The 22,687-nt window shown below is 34.2% G+C and overlaps 1 protein-coding gene across 1 annotated transcript in view; it reads left to right on the top strand.

Moving 5' to 3' along the window:
* Positions 1-22,687, top strand: part of TyrRS-m (Tyrosine--tRNA ligase, mitochondrial) — a 116,497-nt gene that overhangs the window by 21,138 nt on the left and 72,672 nt on the right. The window contains exons 4-5 of the mRNA XM_090405237.1: positions 3,719-3,903; positions 11,304-11,405. Coding sequence (XP_090261363.1) covers positions 3,719-3,903; positions 11,304-11,405 — 287 coding nt within the window. The remainder of the gene's footprint in view (positions 1-3,718; positions 3,904-11,303; positions 11,406-22,687) is intronic.

Here is a 22,687-nt window from a genome sequence, read left to right on the forward strand (position 1 = left end):
TGGATAATATCATCATCAAATTCCTGCCATGTACAGGATATGATAGTACTGCATGAAAAATTTACATCATTACTAACTGCCTATCTACAATTTTCCTCCAAATCAGTCTGTTACTTGTCAAGCCTCCAACATTACCAGATCTTATATTTCTATCGTCTAAGGCACTTTGTACCATATCAATCCACCTATATCTTGGTCTTCCTCTGGGTCGTTTTCCTGCCAATTTGTGCAGAGAACACTTGTTTTGCTAAAGTGACCATACCACCTGAGATTAGCTCTGCTAATGCATTCCTGGATGCTGACAATATCAAGTTCTTTCCTAATATTCTCGTTTTTAATATGATATTGCCATTGATGCCATCTGTTCATGCCTCTAATCTTTCTTAGGATTCTCATATCTGCGGTGTCTAGTCTTTGGTCAAGTGTTTTACTTCTGACCCAGCTCTCAGATCCATAAGTTAAAACTGGTTTGAACACTGTCTTGTATACAGCTAATTTAGTGTTCTGACTAATTTCTCTCTTATTCCATAGAATTTATTCAATTGACTTCCTACCATACCAGCTTTGTTGATTCTGTTGTCTATTTCTGTATTTAATTTACCATCTTCACTAAAAATCGTGCCTAAGTAGCTGAAATGTTTTACTTGTTCCCCAGGTTCTCCATTCACAACACAGTTGACATTTTCAATGATTCTGGAAATATCATATAATATGATGTGTTACATTATTATATGATAATATATAATATTGGTTTGGAACTATTAAAAATGTTTTAGAGATTTGTACATGTTCTGTGCTATGATAATTTTTTAATTTAATTTCATCTGAGAGACATATTCTATATTTCTTAACAAAAGTGGAAACAGTCTAATAACCACATATGGCTCAGTCTGTTGCATTTCTTTAACTGGCAGCAGTAGCTTTTATAAAAATTAAGTGATATGACAGGAACCAAACCAAGTTAATTTAATACTTCTTGTAAGTAGTAAAGTGTTTCTAAAAGTTTCTTGAGAATATGTTAACTGCAAGAAATATATTTAATTTAATGCTTAAACAAGATCTGTCAATTTCACATAATGGGCTTGTTCAGGAAACTTGGGTGTCTTCTCAGTGAAAATATTGCTTCTAGCAGATGTCTAAAAAAAATATTTAAATACAGATTGTGTAGTCCTTATTGTAAAATATTTATAGTTGAATAAATATACACATCAGCACTCCAGAAATACAACTTAAATCAATAGATATAAGTTGTATATCTGGTTTATTAATTGATTTGTCAATAATCAAATCAAAATTAAATAATCAAAAATCTATTTTATAAAAAATTGAATAATCAATAGCCACAAAAAAATTTTACTCGCCAAAGGTATCAGTCTATTTTATATCAATATTGTAATAAGTGATGTTTTAAAAAATTAAATATTATGACGACAGAGTTATACATTTTGTATAGAAATATCCTTTCCTTTCAATGTGTGTTTAAAATGTATGTCAACATTTTAAACACGCATTTCAAAAGAACACTTACTGTTCTTTTACATAAGGGCTTCATATGTCCTGCAGTGTGTCTTTTCTTGAATAAAGTCCTGTAGAGAAGTGCCATTTATATGTATCATTAATTAAATCATTCAGAGTGGAAGGATTTGTTGATTACCTCAGCTACCCTTTTATTAGATTCTGATTAAAACCTTGTTCACATGACAACATACTTGCTGGTATACAACTTCAAGCAGTTTTGGGAGAAATTATAATCTGTTCTTCTTACTCATTTTTCTTCCATAAAGATCTTGTATGTTTATGTTTCTCCACAACTTTGAACTTATTACCAATTGTTCACCAAATTTACTGAAACTGTTTCTTCGTTGTCATCAAAATATTTGCTGATGTAGTTATTCAAAATCTTGCTTTATTCTTAAAATCTTAGAGATCTTCAGGTCAAGTAAATTTGAGACAGCTATTAAATACATTATTCCTTCACCTGTTAGATTTTTGCATTCTCAACATTGGAGTAGCTCTCCGCATGTATTATCTGAATACCATTGTATATCTTCATTTTCTTTAGCAAGCCTTTTGATGTTGCAGTATTATCCTCTTCTTCATTGCCTGTTTCCTCCAAATGCATTGCCACTGCATAGTAGTTGATAACAAATGTTTCCAGTGCCTCACTCTATTAGACAAATCTTTCATTTTCAGCAACAAAGGGAACATCTCTAATATAATTTAAAACATCCAGATTCAAATTATATATAATACAATGTGTTGATATAAGATCTGGCATGTCTATTTTTACTTTTGCAATTAACTCATTATTTTTTCCCAGCATGTTACCTGCTCCATCCTCTTCCACTGCCTACTAAACAATACAAGTTCTTCGTAAGCAAAATAAAAGTTTGTGTATAAGGTATTTTCATTACTAGGCTATTTAGTTAATTGTATATAGAGAGACTGTTGAATCAACATTAATAGCCTAGTGAGGCAAGAATAACTTGTTTATTTCACTTTTTAGTGCATTGAAGTATCCTGCAACTTGCAACAGAATTACAGTAACAATTGCCTCTTTCAGTTTTCAATTTTTATCGATTTATCTTATAATAATGGACAAGTTCAGTCTCATTTGAAATATCTGTAGAGGCTTAACTCTACTGAGTCTTCAATTTCCTTAATTAATTCTTGTTTAATAACATTAGCAGTAACTGACATGTTATTTTGATATTGGATAAATTAATTTAGTAAGTTAATTCCTTCATAATTACATAAGATGCTATCTCCTAGTTGGAAATAAAACTTTAATAAATTCATTAGCATTTGTCCCTGATCAAATAACTTGACAGTGAATGAGATATTTTAAATTGTAAAAACAAAAAAAGTTTTAATTATGCAAAGAAAATAATGTTCTGAAGGCATTTAGAGAATTCACTTGCCAATTATCTCTGATAACCTGCCTGTGGTCAGTGGATTTTAGGAGCCCTGCACATAACTACAGTAATGCATAAATGTTATGCATATAACTAAAAAAAAATCATTAGCTATTTCACTTCTGTTTTAATAAGTGTATCTATATTTTAAAACCAAAACTCATAATAGTTGACATTCAGAAAGCAAAGAATTAACTCAAGTAACAATAAGTTGCAATTCCAGGTTCATGGTAAATGCCAGAGCAACCAGTTAGGAGTTAAGTGCAAGAAAAATAATATATATATATATATATATATATATATATATAATTCCTTTGAAGAGGGAATTAACTGTGGTTTTCAAGACACCTCCCAATCTTTTTGACAAATCATTCCTGTTATTTCTTTATTTGTTCGAGGAAGTGCTTTGCAGTTTTCCTTAAACAAATGTTCTATCAGTTAAGCATAGTATTAGTCTGTGCTGAATAATGCCTTCTGAGATGGTAAGGAAAAATCTATTAACTTACTGTCTATTACTGTTATGTGTATATTTATCCTGGTATGTCATATCCACAGGGCTCACTAAAATTATGCTAAGTATTTCTGATTTCGGCAGAAAACAAATGCAAAATTCTTTCTATGTTGATTTATTTACTCTGTTTGTTGCTATTGATTCTTTGTGATTGGTAAAAATAGGAAGAATAGCATTTATTGAAAATGCGATAGCTGCGCAGTTTTGTTTTAACTTGAAGAGAGATTTATTTTATATAATTTCTTCATTGAAATAAGAAATAAAATGATCAAACACTGTCTTTGCATTTCAGCTAGGAGGAGCAACTGCTCTTGTTGGAGATCCAGGTGGGAAGTCTGAAGAACGAATACCCATAAAGGAAGAAACTGTACATTCTAATCTTAAGTCACTTGAGGAAAATATCCAGAGAATATTCGATAATCATAGTAATTATTTTTGGAAGAGACAAAATCAACATGTTCCGCTTCGTCCTCTGAGGTAAAATTTTACCATATACAGTTGACCCTTGAAAAACATGGGTTTGAGCAGTACAGGTCCACTTATATGCAGTTTTTTGAATAAATCTATTGGAAAATTTTTTGGAGATTTGCGACATTTTGAAAAAACTTGCAGATGAGCCATGTAGCCTAAAAATATCAAAAATATTAAGGAAAAGTTAGGTATGTTATGAATACATAAAATACATGTAGATACACGTGCACACAAATGCTTACAGACCATACGTGACACCATTTACAGTTGAGAGAAATATAAACACATAAAGATGCAGTATTAAATCATAACTGCATAAAATTAACTGTTATTAATTAGTTTAATTAATTAGCATAAAATAAAAAGATTATAAAGATTCATTCATTATTGTATAATCTAAGCTATCGTGAAGCAGTCGTGTCGATTGCACTAGGCTACCATAAAGCAATCATATTGATGCTTCTTTGTTATCAATGCATGAATCGTTATACCTGTAAATAAATATGAATAATTTCTTTTTCACATTATCTTTTCATTTTTGATGTCTAGTGTTAGTAATGCGTATAATATCTACAGTGTTTTGTATCATATAAGACAATATTGATGTAGGTACTGACAGACAGACAATTCATCTTTTAAACAGACGACATAAATTTACGGTATCGATAAATACAATACATTTCTGGAAATGTATTTTCACTTCCTTATGATTTTCTTAATAACATTTTCTTTTCTCTAGCTTACTTTATTATAAGAATACAGCATATAATACATATAACATACAAAATATGTATTAATCAACTGTTTATGTTATCGGTAAGGCTTCCGGTTAACAGTAGGCTCTTAGTAGTTAAGTTTTTGGAGAGTCAAAAGATATATGCGGATTTTCAAACTGCTTGGGGGGGAGGGGGGGATCGGCATCCCTAATCTTCGTGTTGTTCAAGGATCAGCTGTGTATGTATGTGTGTGTGTGTGTGTATATATATATATATATATATATATATGAAACAAAAACCATTTCTTAAATATATTTGAATTGTATCATTTGGTCCTAAAGTAATGAGAAGTATTTTACATTGAAACTAGAGCAGTTATGAAAAACTGTCATACACATTACCTTCTTGATACTTTTTTTGTAACTTGTGACAGCACATTTTTGGATCCTAATCCTTAATATTTTAAATCTGATCTGTTAATCATCTTTCCTTCAAGATGGATGCAGGTAACAAAGATTTCTTGTGAAGCACTCTGAAATACCACAACTGCTGCCTTGTTTATTGAGACTGAAGTGGCTGATGCTGTCTCTGATTCCAGATCAGGTTTTCCACTTTTTTTGGCTCTTCTCCTTCTCTTTTTACATTGCCTAACGTGACAGTGTTAATAGTGTTTTTTTCTCTACTCTATATTTATTTTTATTCTTATATTCATTTTTTTCCCTTTATACTCATTGGTTTTATTACTAACTTTTTTCTATCTTTATTACTATCTTATTCACTTGTATTTATTTATCTTCTTACTTACTCAAAAACCTTACTCATCTAAAATCCTACTCGCTGCGCTATTGTTATATCTTTTTTTACTTTCTTTATACTTTTCGTTAATGATATATGCTAATATACTTCCTTAAGAATACCTTACTTAACTTCACCTAAGAATGCTTCCTTTTCGGACACTGGCAAATTTATTTTTTATTGCTGCGCCAGCCAGAGTCCTATAATATGAGCTTATTCAAAATTCAGGGAATATTCCCAGGTTAGTTAGTTCCAAATTGCCAATCCATCCTCATTTGTTCATTAGGCCACTGTAGGCTTTTCTGATATTAAACAATGAATATTATCTAGTATATAAAGATATTCACAAGCATCCACATCACAGTGGGATTCAAATCCCAGATCATTATCTGGATTTGATAATGATTTGATTTGATTTGATAATCCAGTCAGTATTTGGAAAGGAGACACTCTCCACTCAATCAGCAATGTAAATAAATACTACTACTACTACCCATGAAGCATTTATTAATTATATATATATATATATATATATATATTTATAAAACTAAATTTAACTGACTAGAACCCGAGAAAGTATAACAAAAACCTTTAATACATCACAACTAGTTTCATCGGTGCTCCGACTTCTTCAGGTGAGAAATAAAAACATAAGATATAAAATAACACGGTAAAAAATGAACTTTACAGCTTAATAAAAAGCAGAATAATAACAGTCATATTTGAATAGGTGACCGCGTGCTACCGTTGGCATGAGTAGAATGTGTGCGACAGCTAATTTTTGAGCGCCAGTACTGGATTACTGCGCTATGGGAATCAGGTAGATTGTAGCTAAGATTATTGTTTAAATGTGAAGGGTCCAGAACTATTTCTTTTGATTCGATTATTCTTCTTTCTAATTCATCCTTGCAAATATATAAATTAGTAGTGCGTTCCCAATCAACTTGATGTGGCTGTTCTTCAAGGTTAGAGTTTGCCGAGAAAAGGACATGACTGGAAAGGGCGCTCGCTCGTGCTCTACTGTAGGAGATGTCACGTCTATGTTCCTCAAGACGAAGTGAAACAGATTTGTCTGTCTGGCCAAAATAAGGTCGACCACAGTTGCACAAAACTTTATAAACACCAGGAAAATGCAGATGGTTGTGTTTTGGTTTTGGTCGACTCAGAAAAGAACGAAGTTTTGGCAGCGTAGTATAGTCGGCCTTTATGTTGAATTTTTTCAGAATCTTAGCTAGTTTTGGGGTAAGAGTGCTGATAAAAGGTAACTGTATATGAGTGATAGGGTTGGAGTCATCTTCTTGTCGAGGATGTTGGCGTGGTCTCAAACGTTTAGTGATGTTACGAGACGAATATCCATTATTTAAGAAGTTGTTTTTCAGGAAGTTAAGCTCTGTTTGAAGGTCTTCTTCTGTGGAAATGAGACATCTTGCTCGATGGGCGAGGGTGGAGATGATGCCCAGTTTCTGAGGTGGGAAGTGATGAGAAGAACCATGTAAATATCTATCAGTGTGGGTGGTTTTTCGAAAAATTGAAAATTTAAGACAGTCAGGAAATCTACTGATCTTCAGATCCAAGAAGGGGAGAACGCCGTTAATCTCCAGTTCAGATGTGAATTTAATGTTTTGATGTTGGTTATTTAAATGGTTTAGGAAGTTTTGCAGTTCCTCTAAACTATGTCCCCAAATAAGGAAGACGTCATCAATGTAACGTAACCACAGTTTAGGTTTCAAAGTAGCTGAGGAAATAGCTTTCTCTTCAAAATCTTCTAGAAAAAAGTTAGCTAAGACTGGAGATAGAGGGCTGCCCATAGCTAAACCGCTAGTTTGTTTGTATATTTTCTCTTCGTAGCAGAAATAGCCGGAATTGATGCAGTGAGTTAGAAGAGCGAACACTTTTTTAGAAACCTTGTCCTTAAGAAGACTTAGAACTTCATCTGTAGGAACATTCGTAAACAGAGATACGATGTCAAAACTCACCATTCTGTCCGAGTCTAAAAGATTCAAATTTTTTATTTTTGAGACGAAATCTTCAGAGTTTTTGATGAAGGAAGAAGAATTGCCAACTAAATGTTTAATTTACTCCACCCTCGCCCATCGAGCAAGATGTCTCATTTCCACAGAAGAAGACCTTCAAACAGAGCTTAACTTCCTGAAAAACACCTTCTTAAATAATGGATATTCGTCTCGTAACATCACTAAACGTTTGAGACCACGCCAACATCCTCGACAAGAAGATGACTCCAACCCTATCACTCATATACAGTTACCTTTTATCAGCACTCTTACCCCAAAACTAGCTAAGATTCTGAAAAAATTCAACATAAAGGCCGACTATACTACGCTGCCAAAACTTCGTTCTTTTCTGAGTCGACCAAAACCAAAACACAACCATCTGCATTTTCCTGGTGTTTATAAAGTTTTGTGCAACTGTGGTCGACCTTATTTTGGCCAGACAGACAAATCTGTTTCACTTCGTCTTGAGGAACATAGACGTGACATCTCCTACAGTAGAGCACGAGCGAGCGCCCTTTCCAGTGATGTCCTTTTCTCGGCAAACTCTAACCTTGAAGAACAGCCACATCAAGTTGATTGGGAACGCACTTAATTTATATATTTGCAAGGATGAATTAGAAAGAAGAATAATCGAATCAAAAGAAATAGTTCTGGACCCTTCACATTTAAACAATAATCTTAGCTACAATCTACCTGATTCCCATAGCGCAGTAATCCAGTACTGGCGCTCAAAAATTAGCTGTCGCACACATTCTACTCATGCCAACGGTAGCACGCGGTCACCTATTCAAATATGACTGTTATTATTCTGCTTTTTATTAAGCTGTAAAGTTCATTTTTTACCGTGTTATTTTATATCTTATGTTTTTATTTCTCACCTGAAGAAGTCGGAGCACCGATGAAACTAGTTGTGATGTATTAAAGGTTTTTGTTATACTTTCTCGGGTTCTAGTCAGTTAAATTTAGTTTTATAAATGTATACACCCCGAGTAAATCCTAATTTCAACAATATATATATATATATATATATATATATGAGGATTGTAAATAAAGTAGTGGCAACACTGTCAGGAGATGTAGTTGGTAACTTAAATGTTACTCTTGACAGATAGAGTAGCTAGTTGTGTGTACTGTACATGTGCACAAGGTGACGCAGCCCATTCTGACAAGTGTCCTTGTGTGGAGAAGTGGGGTAAAGTCAATGCTCAGTGTGTAGCGCTTTGAGGTATGTTCACAATATTAGAACAATGATCCTGGATCAAGGCCCAGGTTGTATGACATGAAACTGTTATCATGACCTTAGAGTCACGATAACAGAACCTGTGGTGACAATACCCTATTGTACTGGACTGTCGCAAGATTGGTCAGTGCATTTCGTTCAGGGTGAGATCACCCAGATGATAATTGCTGTGCAGTTATTTCAAATGCATATGTTGAGCTTGTTCAAGAACTCCTCGCAGTGGATCAGCGATGGACTGTATGCCAGTTGGTTTATCCCAGGAAACTGGGATAAACCACCAAAGTGTTTGATGCATCCTAAAAGAGAGGCTCAGTACGTGCAAAATTTCAGCTCGTTGGGTCCATATCACTTGACTGAGATGCAAAAATTGCACAGGTTCATGGTTGCTGGCCTCCATTTGGAATGATATGAAAATGAAGGGATGCATTCCTGAATCATATTGTAGCCATTGATGAAACTTGGGTAAGGGCTTTTGAACCTGAACTGAAGAGACAATGCAACGAATGGCACCATTCAGGATCATTCTGTTCAAAAAAACACTTCGCCCTCATTGAGGGAGGGCGAAGTGTTTTTTTGAACATACTACACACACACACACCAGCTATCATACTTATTCTTGAATTCTTTCACACTGCTTGCACTCACAACATCCAATGACAACCCACCCTCTGAGAGGAAAATCTAGCTCTCACACCCTTCTTGGCGGCCTTGATCAGGTTTTATTAATTATTATTGAGAGCCCTCCAGGGAGTCAGAGACTCATTGAGGGAGGCCACATACTACACACACACCAGCTATCATACTTATTCTTGAATTCTTTCACACTGCTTACACTCACAACATCCAATGACAACCCACCCTCTGAGAGGAAAATCTAGCTCTCACACCCTTCTTGGCAGCCTTGATTCTCAGCTTCCAAGGATGTCCTCTTGTCCTTTCCCCACCCTCCATAAATTGAAAAATTCCATAAGTTAAAGTCATGCTGATAGTCACTTACAATGTTCAAGGTGTCATTCATCATCATACTGTGCCTTAAGGGAAAACTGTTAATGCACAATACTATCTACGATTTCTGGAGCACCATTTAAGTCCAACTTTAAGGAGAAAGTGATCACATTTTTTCATGCATTCTCCACCATATTTGTTGCACAACAATGCACAATGTCATGTGTCACAATTAGTGATAGAGATGTTGGACAGGTATCAATGGGAACTATTGGAACATCCTCTGTATTCACCGGTTATGAGTCCTTACAACTTTGAATTGTTCCCCAAAATGAAAGAACCCCCTCAGAGGTCTGCAGTTTCATGATGTGCAAGTGGTTCTTCGAGCAATAGGTCACACTATCACTGATATCAGCAGGCAGTACTCTGCTGATGGTATCCAGTTGCTACCACAAATTTAGAAACAGGTGCAGAACATAGCAGGATATTATATTGAAGAGATGTAATTGTATAGACTTGATAAATAAACTATTTTACATTTTGTAGAAAGTTTTTTAACTTGGGTATACTATGTTAAAGATACCAAGCAATTTTATAAGCTAGGTTTTAATCCTTTTTTCCAAATAAGCAAACAGACATGTCAGGTTTGCACCTGAATGTACTTCATGTCTGAGGCAACTGTAGTAAAGGTGGAGTAAGTTCTGATCACTTTCCTTAGTATTTCCCCCTAATGCAAAGCATATCCCCTTACGGAGATGTATGATGCTATACATTAAAGGCAAGGGCCACTACCCAGACCCGTTTCGACCTTTATTGAGGTCTCATCAGTGGGAGCCAAACCAAAAAATGCCAAGGTTGAAGTAATGCAGAGCTTATAAATTTTACCTAAACAAGTTGCCACAAGGTGCTTTGACTTTATTAAATAAAAATCTCAGGATGAGAGTAAGATGTAGAAAGTTTTTTAACTTGGATATACTATGTTAAAGATACCAAGCAATTTTATAAGCTAGGTTTTAATCCTTTTTCCCAAGTAAGCAAACAGACAAGTAAATCAAGTTTGCACCTGAACGTAGTGTCTCTTTGCTTACTTGGGAAAAAGGATTAAAACCTAGCTTATAAAATTGCTTGATGTCTTTAACATAGTATATCCAAGTTAAAAAACTTTCTACATCTTACTCTCATCCTGAGATTTTTATTTAATAAAGTCAAAGCACCTTGTGGCAACTTGTTTAGGTAAAATTTATAAGCTCTGCATTACTTCAACCTTGGCATTTTTTGGTTTGGCTCCCACTGATGAGACCTCAATAAAGGTCGAAACCGGTCTGAGTAGCGGCCCTTGCCTTTAATGCACAGCATCATACATCTCCATAAGGGGATGTGCTTTGCATTAGGGGGAAATACTAAGGAAAGTGATCAGAGCTTACTCCACCTTTACTACGGTTGCCTCAGACTTGAACTACATTCAGGCGCAAACTTGACTTACTTATCTGTGTGCTTACTTGGGAAAAAGGATTAAAACCTAGCTTATAAAATTGCTTGGTATCTTTAACATATTTTACATTTTGTGCACATGTTGCCATTACTTTATTTACAACCCTTGTATTAGAATAAGAAAAGAGAGCTTTACTTTTTCTTTTTTTTTTTTTTCAACAAACCCATGCATTTATTATTAACTTTTAATTATTTTTTTAATTGCAGGATTTTAAATAATGCATTTTGGTATGAAGGAGAGAATGTGATTAATTTTGTTGGTCAAACAGGACGAAATTTTAAAATTGGAAAAATGATGGCTCTTGCTAGGTGAGTAAAGGAAAATATTTCATTTCAGTTGAATACATAATAATTAAAGATTAAATTAAATTAATTTTAATTAAGGAAGCAAGTTATTTTGCTTCCTTAATCTGATATATTGATTAAATTACTATTAGGTAATAATTGAAAAGAATAGAAAACTACTGGTAGATGAATTTCATTGGCCAGAATGAGATCATTACTCTGCAGTAATTTGAAAAGGTTTCATGTTTAGAATAGTGCTTCTAGATTATGATACCCATGGCTACTGATTCTTGAATACTGACAATAATAACAAACTATTAAAAAGTTATGACCAAATCAATATAGGTATTCTAAAGAAAATTCACTGTGGCAAAGCAAACTACTCCTGTAGTTGTTCTTCTACAAATTATTAACATATTGTGTTGTATGTTGCTAATTTGGTGTTTAGGCTAATTTTTATCTCGTTCAATTTTATTTCACGTGCTTCCCACCATACCAGTCTTGCTTATCCTATTGTCTATTTCCATATTTCATTTAAAATTTTACCAGAATAACTCTTTAATGTTTTACCTGGTCTGTAGGTTTTTTATTGAGAATGAAGCTCTTTTCTTGCTATCATAGTTTATTAGTATTAATATTAATTCCAAGCCTGCTTGTACTCCAATGACTTATTGCAAGAAGTTGCACTTGCAGACTACAATAACTATCTTATACGAAATTTGTCCCAGCAGTTATTTAATTTGTTTCAAGACTCTTGATGGGTTAGAAGAATTATTTCAAATGATAACACATGAATAAAGATTAGAATGTAATATCTCCAGTTTTGATGTTGGTTTACTATCATATGATTCATATGGATGATGAGCAACAGTAAACCTGATGTAGTCTTACTTTACATGTGAGTTAATATTGAATTATCTTGTGCTTTCTCCACTTCTAACTTCTGCTAACTTAAAGTTCAAGTATAAGCTATATATTGATTTGGAATGAATGCTTGAATGTTGATTATCAATGCATCTAAAGGTAATAATTAACTAATTATTAGCTATTAGATTATTAAGTCTATATTTTGCCTTGGTCACCAAGGCATCTACACGAGCATAAAGAAATAAACTAAGTTTATGCACATAGACACACCAACAGGAAGGCACACACAAACCGATTGTGAATGGCAGGCTCCTAACTTGTACCCTCTCTGGGTGTTGTAATGGAATATTGAGGAAAGTTTAAAAATAAGTTTCTCCCAGATTTTTGATAAGTGTGATGCAGCCAGATATCTTTAAATTACAAGAATGTTATAGAGCTGTGGGAGATTCCAAAAATAGAACCTCCGATTTGAATCTGCTTCTGTAAAAGAAGGAGGTTTTCATCCATTGGATCTAATGAGTTGTATCCATGGCATGGTATATATATATATAGTTCTGTGTTCTTCATCATCATCATCAAATTCCTGAAATGTACCCTCAAGGGGTGTACAGGATATTATGATAGTACTACATGAAAAACTTACATCATTACTAACATCTTATCAACAATTTTCCATCAAATCAATCTGTTATCTGTCAAGACTCCAACATTATCAGTACTAATATTTCTGTCTTCTAAGACACTTTTTACTGTATCAATCAACCTACATCTGAGTCTTTTTCCTGCCAACATGGCAAAAAAACTCTTTTTTTTTTTGCTAATCTTTCCTCTCCATTCTGTTTAAGTAACCATACCACCTGATATTAGCTCTGCTAACACATTCCTGAATGCTAACAATGTCAAGTTCTTTCATATAGCCTCATTTTTAATATGATATTTCCATTGATGCCATCTGTTCAAACCCCTATTCTTTCTCAGGACTCTAATATCTGTGGTAAAGTGTTTTATTTCTAACCCAGCTCTCAGATCCATAAGTTAAAATTGGTTTGAACACTGTCTTGTATACAGCTAATTTAGTATTTTGAACTGATTTCTCTCTTATTCCATATAAATTTATTTAGTTGACTTCCTACCATACTGGCTTTGTTAATTCCGTTGTCTATTTTCATATTGTCTGTGCGGTTAGCCTAGTGGCTATGCACTTCGCAACCATATGCCTGGGGAAGGAGTGTCCTAGGTTCGATTCCCATCGACGACATGAGGAGTTCAAGGATCCTCCTCAGCCATAGCCAGTCTTGGGCATGGATAGCAGGGTTTCTCCCCCCCCAGTTTATCTGGGGTTTTTCATCCCTCAAGCAGGCAAACCAGCTCCGTGAACACACACGGATTACAGTGATGATGAATATCACCCTTAGAGGATGCATTAGAGAAGTGGCAAACTGGCTGCATTAATACGGCAGTAACCCCTCATTAGGATTGAGACTCAACCTGTCCTAGGACAGATGAGAAGGATAGGATAGGATCTCCATATTTAATTTACTTTTACTATCTTAACTAAAAATTGTGTCTAAGTAGCTAAAATGTTTTACTTGTTTTGTATATTCTCCATTCACAATGCATGTGCTATTTTCAATGTTTCTGCTTATTTTCATTGTCTTTGTTGTTATTGCTGATTTTTATACCACATTTATTACAACAGTTATTCAATTTAGTCCGAGAATCTTGCAAACGTACTGAATTTATTTAAAAGTATAACATCATATGCATAGTTAACATTCTCAATAACATCAATTCTCAGTAACATCTCCAATTTTGATATCAGGTTTAATACCACTTTCCTTCATAATGTGATCCATATAGATAATGAATAACAGAGGGGATAATGTACATCCTTGTCTCACACCAGATTTAATATCAAACCATCTTCTTGTACTTCCTTCAATGCTAACTGCTGACTTACAACTCAAATAGAGACTAAGTATTGCTTTATATAATGCTCTATTGACACCATACAACTGTAGCATTTTGAATAGCTTCTCTCTTGTCACCTTGTCACCTTTTAGATCTACAAAACTTAAATACAGATCTTTGTTATATATTATTATTATTATATTATTATTATTATTATTATTAGACACCTCCAGGGAGTCCAAAGACTCATCGAGAGAGGGTACCCGCTCTACAGCTCTGTCTCTGCCACTCACTCCACCAACTGACTGCAACTACACCAGTGCCATCTACTGCCAACCATCACTACTATTTCCAAATACAATAACAAACATCCATACCCACGGCGGGGTTCGAATGCACAGCCTTTTGGCTGGAGAGCGGATATGCTAACCACTCGGCCAGCCTGGCTGGCATATTCCCATGCTTTCTCAACTATTTGTCATAACTGAAAATCTGATCCTGACAGATTCTATTTGGCCTAAATCCAGCTTGTTCTTCACCAAGCTTCCATTCCACAATCCTTCTGAACCATTTCTCAAGAATACTTGCATAAATCTTGCTAGGAACACTCAACAGAGAAATACCTCTGTAATTCTCACATTCAGTTTTATTTCCCTTTTTATATATGTGTACTATGAGAGCTCTACTCCAATCATCTGGAATTCATCCCTCTCTCCAGGCCTTCTGAACTGTGCAGTGCAGACACTGTAAGACTTTTATACCTCCATAAACGAATCATTTCTGGTCGACCAGTTGCCTTTCCACATTTCAGGCTTTTGATGCTTTTTCTACTTCATGTATGGATATGTATTTCTGATTGCATGTCTGTTGAGTGTTTTTTACCATTATGCTGTCACTGCTAGATTCATTTAGCAATATTTCAAAGTACTTACTCCATACATCAAGGATATCTTTATCTCCAGTTTTCACGTCATCTTTAATTCCTTTTACAGCATTTTTTCCTGCATTTCTTAGCTTTTTCAACAGCCTCCAGAATATTTTGCTGTCTTCCTGAATTTATTTTCTATGTTCTTACGAAAGTCTTCCCATGACTTTTTTTTAGCTTGTTTTAAACAGTGTTTAGCTTTCTTACATTTGTCTGTGTGGTCTCTAAGAGCACAAGCTGACTTATTCTTAAGGAACTTCGAAATGGTTCTTCTTTTCCTTCACTGCCTCTTTAACTTCCTATCCACCATAGACTTCTGATTTTTCTATCCTTGCAGACAACCTCACCACCACATGCTTTGGCTGAAACAGTCAGTGTTTTCTTCTGGCTTGCCACTGATTCACCAAGGTTTGGTTCCTGTTCTGAAACTCTTTAATTTTTTCTTGAATAAAGCTTGTGCATTTTAGTCTACAGTTCACATCTAAGAGCTGCTCAACTTTGATTTCCTTTAAAACTTTCTTACATGCTCTTCTTTTCAAAATGAAATTCAATTTTATCCTGCTCAAGAATAAATGGTGATCACTTCCAATTTCAAATCCTCTGTACACTCTGTACAGAAAACATCACTATCAACAATAACATAGTCAATGAGACTTTTCTTATTCCTAGCCTCTTCTCTCCATGTGAATTTGTTCACATTTTTATGTTGGAACATGGTGTTAGTAATAACCAGTCCATGTCCTGAGCAGAAATCCAACAGATATTTGCCATTATTATTAGCTTTGTTCTTTTCTCCAAATTTTCCCAAAATACTTTTGTATGTCTCACAATCATTTCCTGCTCTGCTGTTGAGATCTCCAACAAAGACCAACTTTTCCTTTTTCATTGTGTCAGTTGCTTTCTGTAAAGCCTCAAAAAATTCATCTACTTCTACCTTAGTAGAACCTTCTGTAGGACCATAGGCACAAATAAGTTCTCCATTCTGATATTTGTTCACATCACTCTACTTGATATTGCTTGCATTCAAGAAGATTATCCTCATATTCAGTATTGAATACTATAGCTACTCCTTTTCCCTGATTTTTATTAGCTGAATATAACATTTTGTATTTCTGTGTTCTTCTAAATTGATATTAGTAGTGGTTATAGGTTTGTCCAAAGTAAAGCATTTTGAAGGAGCTAAGAATACTGTAGACTCCAAGATGATCCAGATGCTGGAGTGGATCTTTTGGTGAGTAGATAGGGTAGCTAATTTTTGGTATTGCCTGAATGAGGTTTGTATGTTATATATTTGAAGATTGCATGCTAATTTTTCTGAGATACTCCAGATGTAGGGTATGTCAATGGAATTTTTGGGAGGTTGGGTTTTGGGGATGGACAGAGCGTGCTCTATTGATTTTGTAAAACAGGGATGCCTCTAGCTAAAAAAAGAGTTCTGAATATGATTGTTTATGGTGGCTGTTCCTTCCAGTATGGGTGGGTTTTCTGTAGACCGAAAAGGATAAAGATTCACTAGGTACCTGAGTGACTAGAATGTAAAGGAAGGACAGATGATTATTGTTTTCTTTTTCAGTACCAGAACCATGTGGCCAAATGGAGAACACATCGTCAACATAGTGTAGTCATATTGTAGATTTGAGAAGGGTAGAGTTTAGGGGCATATTTTCAAAATGATCCAAGAAAGGAAACGATTGCAAGAGAGGGGAGGTGAAAGGAGAGGAGAGAGCCCATAACTGTGCCTTCAGTCTGCTTGTAGATTTTCCCCTGCCAGGTGAAATAGCCAGAGTCTGATAAAAGTGAATAAGGCTGATGTCAAGGAAGGGTAGGATAGAGAGTATGAATGAGTTCTGAATTTCTTTTAGAGGTACATTAATGAATAGGGAGGCTATATCAAAAGTAACCATGATGGTGTCTTTGAAGATCATATCTGACAATCAAGATATGAAGTGCACAAATATAACACTGAACTCTGTCCACCTTAACCCAGAATATAGCTAAAACGTTTTTAACATACCTCACCCAACACTCACAGATCTGTTTCACCATTGAATAAATATCTGTTTGCCCTTCCTTGACATGCTGGTCACCTGGCTACCCAATGGATTCTCATCTTTTTCAGTCTACAGAAAATCCACCCATGCTGGAAGGTACATCCACCATCTATCATACTACTGCTCCTCTCAGCAGTATCATTGTTATCAGAACCTTAGCAAATAAAGCTAGAATCATCTGTATGGGCCACACTAGCATCTCCACTGAAATCAATCATATGCAAAACTGTTTTTTTAGCTAGATTTGGTACAGTGAGCACCATGCCAAGTCATTCAGGAACTTTTTGACCAAGTTTTCTGAATTGCAAAATGATCTCCTATAAAGTTTTATGTAAGTCTTGGATTTTGTCATAAACCAAGAAAAGATTAAGTGTATAAAGGATTGACAAGTGCATTTGTCTTATTTGTAACAAACATGTTGCAGTTTACAAAAAATATAATCTTGAACGACATTATTTGAGTAAGCATAAGAAATATGAAAATTTAAAAGGATCAGAACGTTTAGACAAGATAGTGACTTTGAAAGAAAATATAATCAAAAGCCAATCTCTTCTTATTCAGGAAAGACCATCTGTAACTCAAGCTAGTTATGCGTTGTGTGAACAAATTGCTAAAAAAACTTAAAACCCATAATGAAGGTGAGTTTGTGAAAGATTGCATCCTTACTGCTGTTGAGATTTTATGTCCAGAAAAACTGAGTTTGTTTAAAAATATTAGCCTATCAAGAACTGTTTTTGACCATATTAAAGATATCGCTGATGACATCCAAACTTCTTTGAAAGTAGATTCAGCAGAATTTGTGTTTTACTCATTAGCCATCGATGAGACTACTGATCTGTCAAATATTGCACAAATGGCTATATTTATACGGGGAATAACTACAGATTTCAATATACGAGAATTTCTTGCTTTAAAATCAATGAAGGGGACAACTAAAGGTGAAGATTTATTCAAAATGGTCAATTCAGCATTAAAAGATTTCGCTTGAAACGTCAGTTGAACCCAAATACTTTGTGTGCCACTGCTTCATTCATATGGAAAATCTATGTGCAAAGCACTCAAGATAAACAAAGGTTTGATAAAATTTGATAATTTGATTAATTTGATAAAAGTAAAGGATTGAACAACAGGGAATTCAAAGAATTTTTGCAAGATCTTAAAGCGGAATGTGAGGACTTATTGTACCATTATGAAGTTAGGTGGCTAAGCAGAGCTCAAATGCTCAAGCAATTTTATGAACTTAAAGATGAAGTGAAAATTTTCTTGGACATTAAAGGTGTCCCTATTAAAGAATTGGAGGATGAAAAGTGATTTAGCATTTTTAGTAGACATAACTAGTCCTTTGAATAATCTAAATTTGAAATTACAAGGCCCCAATCAGCTAAGGATTGGGGCCTTGTAATTTGAAACCCCAAGGCCCCTCTTTACTCACTCATATCAAGAGCTTTGAATCAATGCTTCAATTATTTCTTACCCAACTGAAAAAAAAAATGCTTTACACATTTTCCAAAATTAAGAGAACACAATCCAAAATCAACGAGTGAGTATGCTGATGAGTGTCAAAGTGTTTTGAATCAATTTCAAAGGAGATTTGAAGATATAAAAAATCAAAGAATTCAGTTACAAATATTTGAAACACCTTTTGATATATGCCCTGAGGAAGCTTCCGATTCCTTGCAATTAGAGTTGATTGATTTGCAGTGTGATGATACTTTGAGATCAAAATATAGTAATCTGCCTATATTGGACTTTTACAAATCTATTGATTTTGAGAAATTCCCTTCTTTAAAAAATAATGCCAAATAGCTTCTCAGTTTTCTACTACTTATCAATGCGAGCAATTTTTTTTCAAAATTAAGTCTGGCAAAAAATCAGCTTCATACAAAACTCACTGACAAAAATCTTGCCAATGAACTAAGTAGCCGTCTCATCAAGGGCGGTTAATATTTCTAAGCTTTCACAAAAAAAGCAGTTTCAGCCTTTTCACTAAAAAGTTTAAGATTGTTATAATTATGTCTACACAATTGTAATTAAAATATACCATATCAGATGAGAATGTTGCACATTTACTTATTGAGATATATATTGCACACTACATACACTATATAAGAGTTAAAATTTGTGAGTCGCCCATGGAAGTTTTTAAATTTGCAATTTTCGCCCTTGATACTAAAAAGGTTCCCCACCCCTGGTCAAAAGCATAAATAGAAAACTTAAAATAGTTTTTCTTTGGATTTTCTTGATAATATTTTGGATTTTATAAGTCACGATTGCAATTTGTATATTTAAATTATTATAAAATTTTATTTACATGTACATACGAGTACATCAGCAAAGGGGCGAATTGAAATAGACTCACGGGCGAGGGGTTCCCCGCCCCTGCTTTTGACTTACACTTGTGAAACATGGTCAGCTATGAAGGGAGCTAATAAAAAACTTATTACATTTGAAAGATGTTCTGTAAAAGATTTTGGGATCATCTTACAATCAAAATAATGGGCTATATGAATGAAGATATAATGAGAAACTATGCAACTTTGAAAGATAACATTCTGTCTTTTATAAGAAAGAGAATTGAGTGGTTTGGCCATGTTTGGAGAGAGCAGATGGCCAGATTGTGAAACAAGTGCTTACAAATAAAGTTAACACTGAAAAAACTTGCAGGAAGACCCCAAGCATGATAGATGGATGTGGAAATGGAAATTCAGATTAAGCCTATGAGAAAGACAGATGGAGAAACTTAGTGATGGCAGCATCACACCTGACTGGTCCACACTAGACATGCTCTGATCTGGAGAGAAAGAGAACAGGGGCACATTATCATCCCTCTAATATCTGTTAAAGGGACAATTATGGTGGAGGTAGTGTGGTAGTTTGGGGAGGCATCTTGTTGGGTGGATGCACCGGCCTGTATGTGCTTCCTTGCAGAACCATAAATGTTGCAGACAAGGTTCTGGATCACTGTATTCTTTCCCAGTCTCTTCCATATGCAGGTGTGATATGGAAAACAGTTATCTTACAAGACGATAATGCTTGTCCTCATTGAAGGAAGCTTGTGGATCAATATCTTCAAGAAGAGACTATTATGCATATGTACTGGCTGACCAGGTCTCCTGACCTTAATCCTATTGAGCATGTCTAGTATGCTCTAGATAGACATGTTGCTGATCCCAACCTCCTCCTCCCCCCCCCCCAAACCCTGAGGGACTTAGGAGAGCTTTGCAGGTGCAATAGTTGTTATTATCAACTGAGCTCCCGGACACCATTATAAACAGCATGACATTGTTGCGAGCACTGTATTGCTGTGAGGGATGACCACATTCCTTATTGAGCCACTTTGACCTCTTGTTTTTGGCCATTGTCTTCATTCATGTACCCATTTGTTACTGAATTAAATTATTTCTTTACAATTTTTGTAGATGTTTCACATTGCATATCATACTGTTTTCAATGAATTGTAAAAATTCATCATACGGTTTTTGAGTTATTGTGTATTTTTTTTCTTAATTTATGGCAGCCAGCATATACTTTTGATTACATTCTTTCTAAATATTTTTTCTCACTGTTCTATCACTGATTACATAGTTAAATAATTTTAATTGTGTTTGCAGAAGTTACTATCAGGGCCTCAAAAATACAACTTAAATCTACTAGCCACAAAAAAAATTGACTCTCCTAAGGTATCGGTCTACTTTATATAAAAATTGTTACAGGTGATGTTTTTTTTTTAAAAAAAACAAACAAACTAACTAAACGTTATGTTAAAAAAACAAAGTAATATATTGTTTACTTTACACTACACATTACATATAATTAAAGAGGATTCTACTGTTCTTTTATGTTAGTTTAAAATATATATCACAACACAGCTCATCATGTTTGTGTTTTCTTTCATTTATTGTTCTTAATGAAGGGTGAATTTATATGAATTATCCATGAACAATAAAAAATACAGATAATATAATTCACAAAAATAGGAAAGTATGTAGCACTTGATGTGGTGCAAGACTCACTTTTCAAAATGCACTCAGCATGTCTAGTATGCTCTAGTCCAATCTTTGATTTGTCTCTGCAAGATAATTGTACATTTTAAATAACAGTATTAAAAAAAGAATCTGCATTATGTAAACTTTTAACATATTTAATTACACTAGGCTAATTTATGTTGTGAGCTGTGAAAATAAGCTTAGGCTAGTACAATATTACAATTGCACACCTATTTATGAGATGATGTTGGAAGAATAAGATATGTATAGATCTACTACAGTATTTAATTAGATTGTACCAGTTTTAATTTTTTGTTTATCATTGTCATTTAATTTTGTAATGAAATTATATTGTGAGGAAAGAACAGTTATTTTTTTTTAATAATAAATTATTAAAAGATTACCAAAACAAGCCTTAAATTACAAACCATTAGGAAAAAAAAAAGAAACCCAGGACATCCTCTAAAGAGATTCAACAATGACTTCTAAGACTGGAACAGGCACTCCAGGCCTAAATCCTTGAAAAGCATGATGATGATGAAATAATAAATTATCTATAACATATGTCATACATGTTGTAAATGCTTGTAAAGTTAATATTCAACTGTATGAATTATTATTATTATTATTATTATTGCAACGTTACACTTCCAAGGACTCATCATGAGAGGGCTCGCTATTTTACTCCACTACATACATCTCACTGTCTTCCCCATTACTTAATTCTCCAACACAATGAACATACTACCATCAACACCATCTACCATCAACAACAGTATTTTTTGTTTGTAAATTGCATGATTTTTAGTGAAGATGGTAAATTAAATATGAAAATAGACAACAGAATCAATTAAGCTGGTATAGTAGGAAGTCAATTGAATAAATTCATATGGAATAAGAGAGAAATTAGTTGGAACACTAAATTAGCTGTATAGAAGACAGTGTTCAAACCAGTTTTAACTTATGAATCTGAGAGCTGGGTCAGAAGTAAAACACTTAACCAAAGACTAGAGATTGCAGATTTGAGTGTCCTGAGAAAGATTAGAGGCATGAACAGATGGCATCAATGGCAATATCATATTAAAAACAAGGATATTAGGAAAGAACTTGACATTGTCAGGATCCAGGAATGTGTTAGCAGAGCTAATCTCAGATGGTATGGTCACTTAAACAGAATTGGTTAGGAAAGATTAGCAAAACTAGTGTTCTCCACCAGGTTGGCAGCAAAATAACCCAGAGGAAGACCAAGATATAGGTGGATTGATACGGTAAAAAGTGCCTTAGACGATAGAAATATAAGATCTGATAATGTTGGAGTCTTGTAACTAGTAACAGACTGATTTGGAGAAAAATTGTAGATTGGAAGTTATTAATGATGTAAATTTTTCATGTAGTACTACTATCATATCCTGTACATCCCTTGATGGTACATGGCAGGAATTTGATGATGATGATGTGATGATGAAGTTCCAGAAATTTTATTTCCAACCCTCTAGAAATAAAACTTCTCTAATAAATTTATTTACAGCCAAGTATGATCAAATAAATTGATGATGAATGAAATGA

This window comes from Typopeltis vanoorti, chromosome 15 (assembly GCF_054136105.1).
Source record: "Typopeltis vanoorti isolate ZY-2024b chromosome 15, IOZ_Tvanoo_1.0, whole genome shotgun sequence".
NCBI lineage: Eukaryota > Metazoa > Arthropoda > Arachnida > Uropygi > Thelyphonidae > Typopeltis > Typopeltis vanoorti.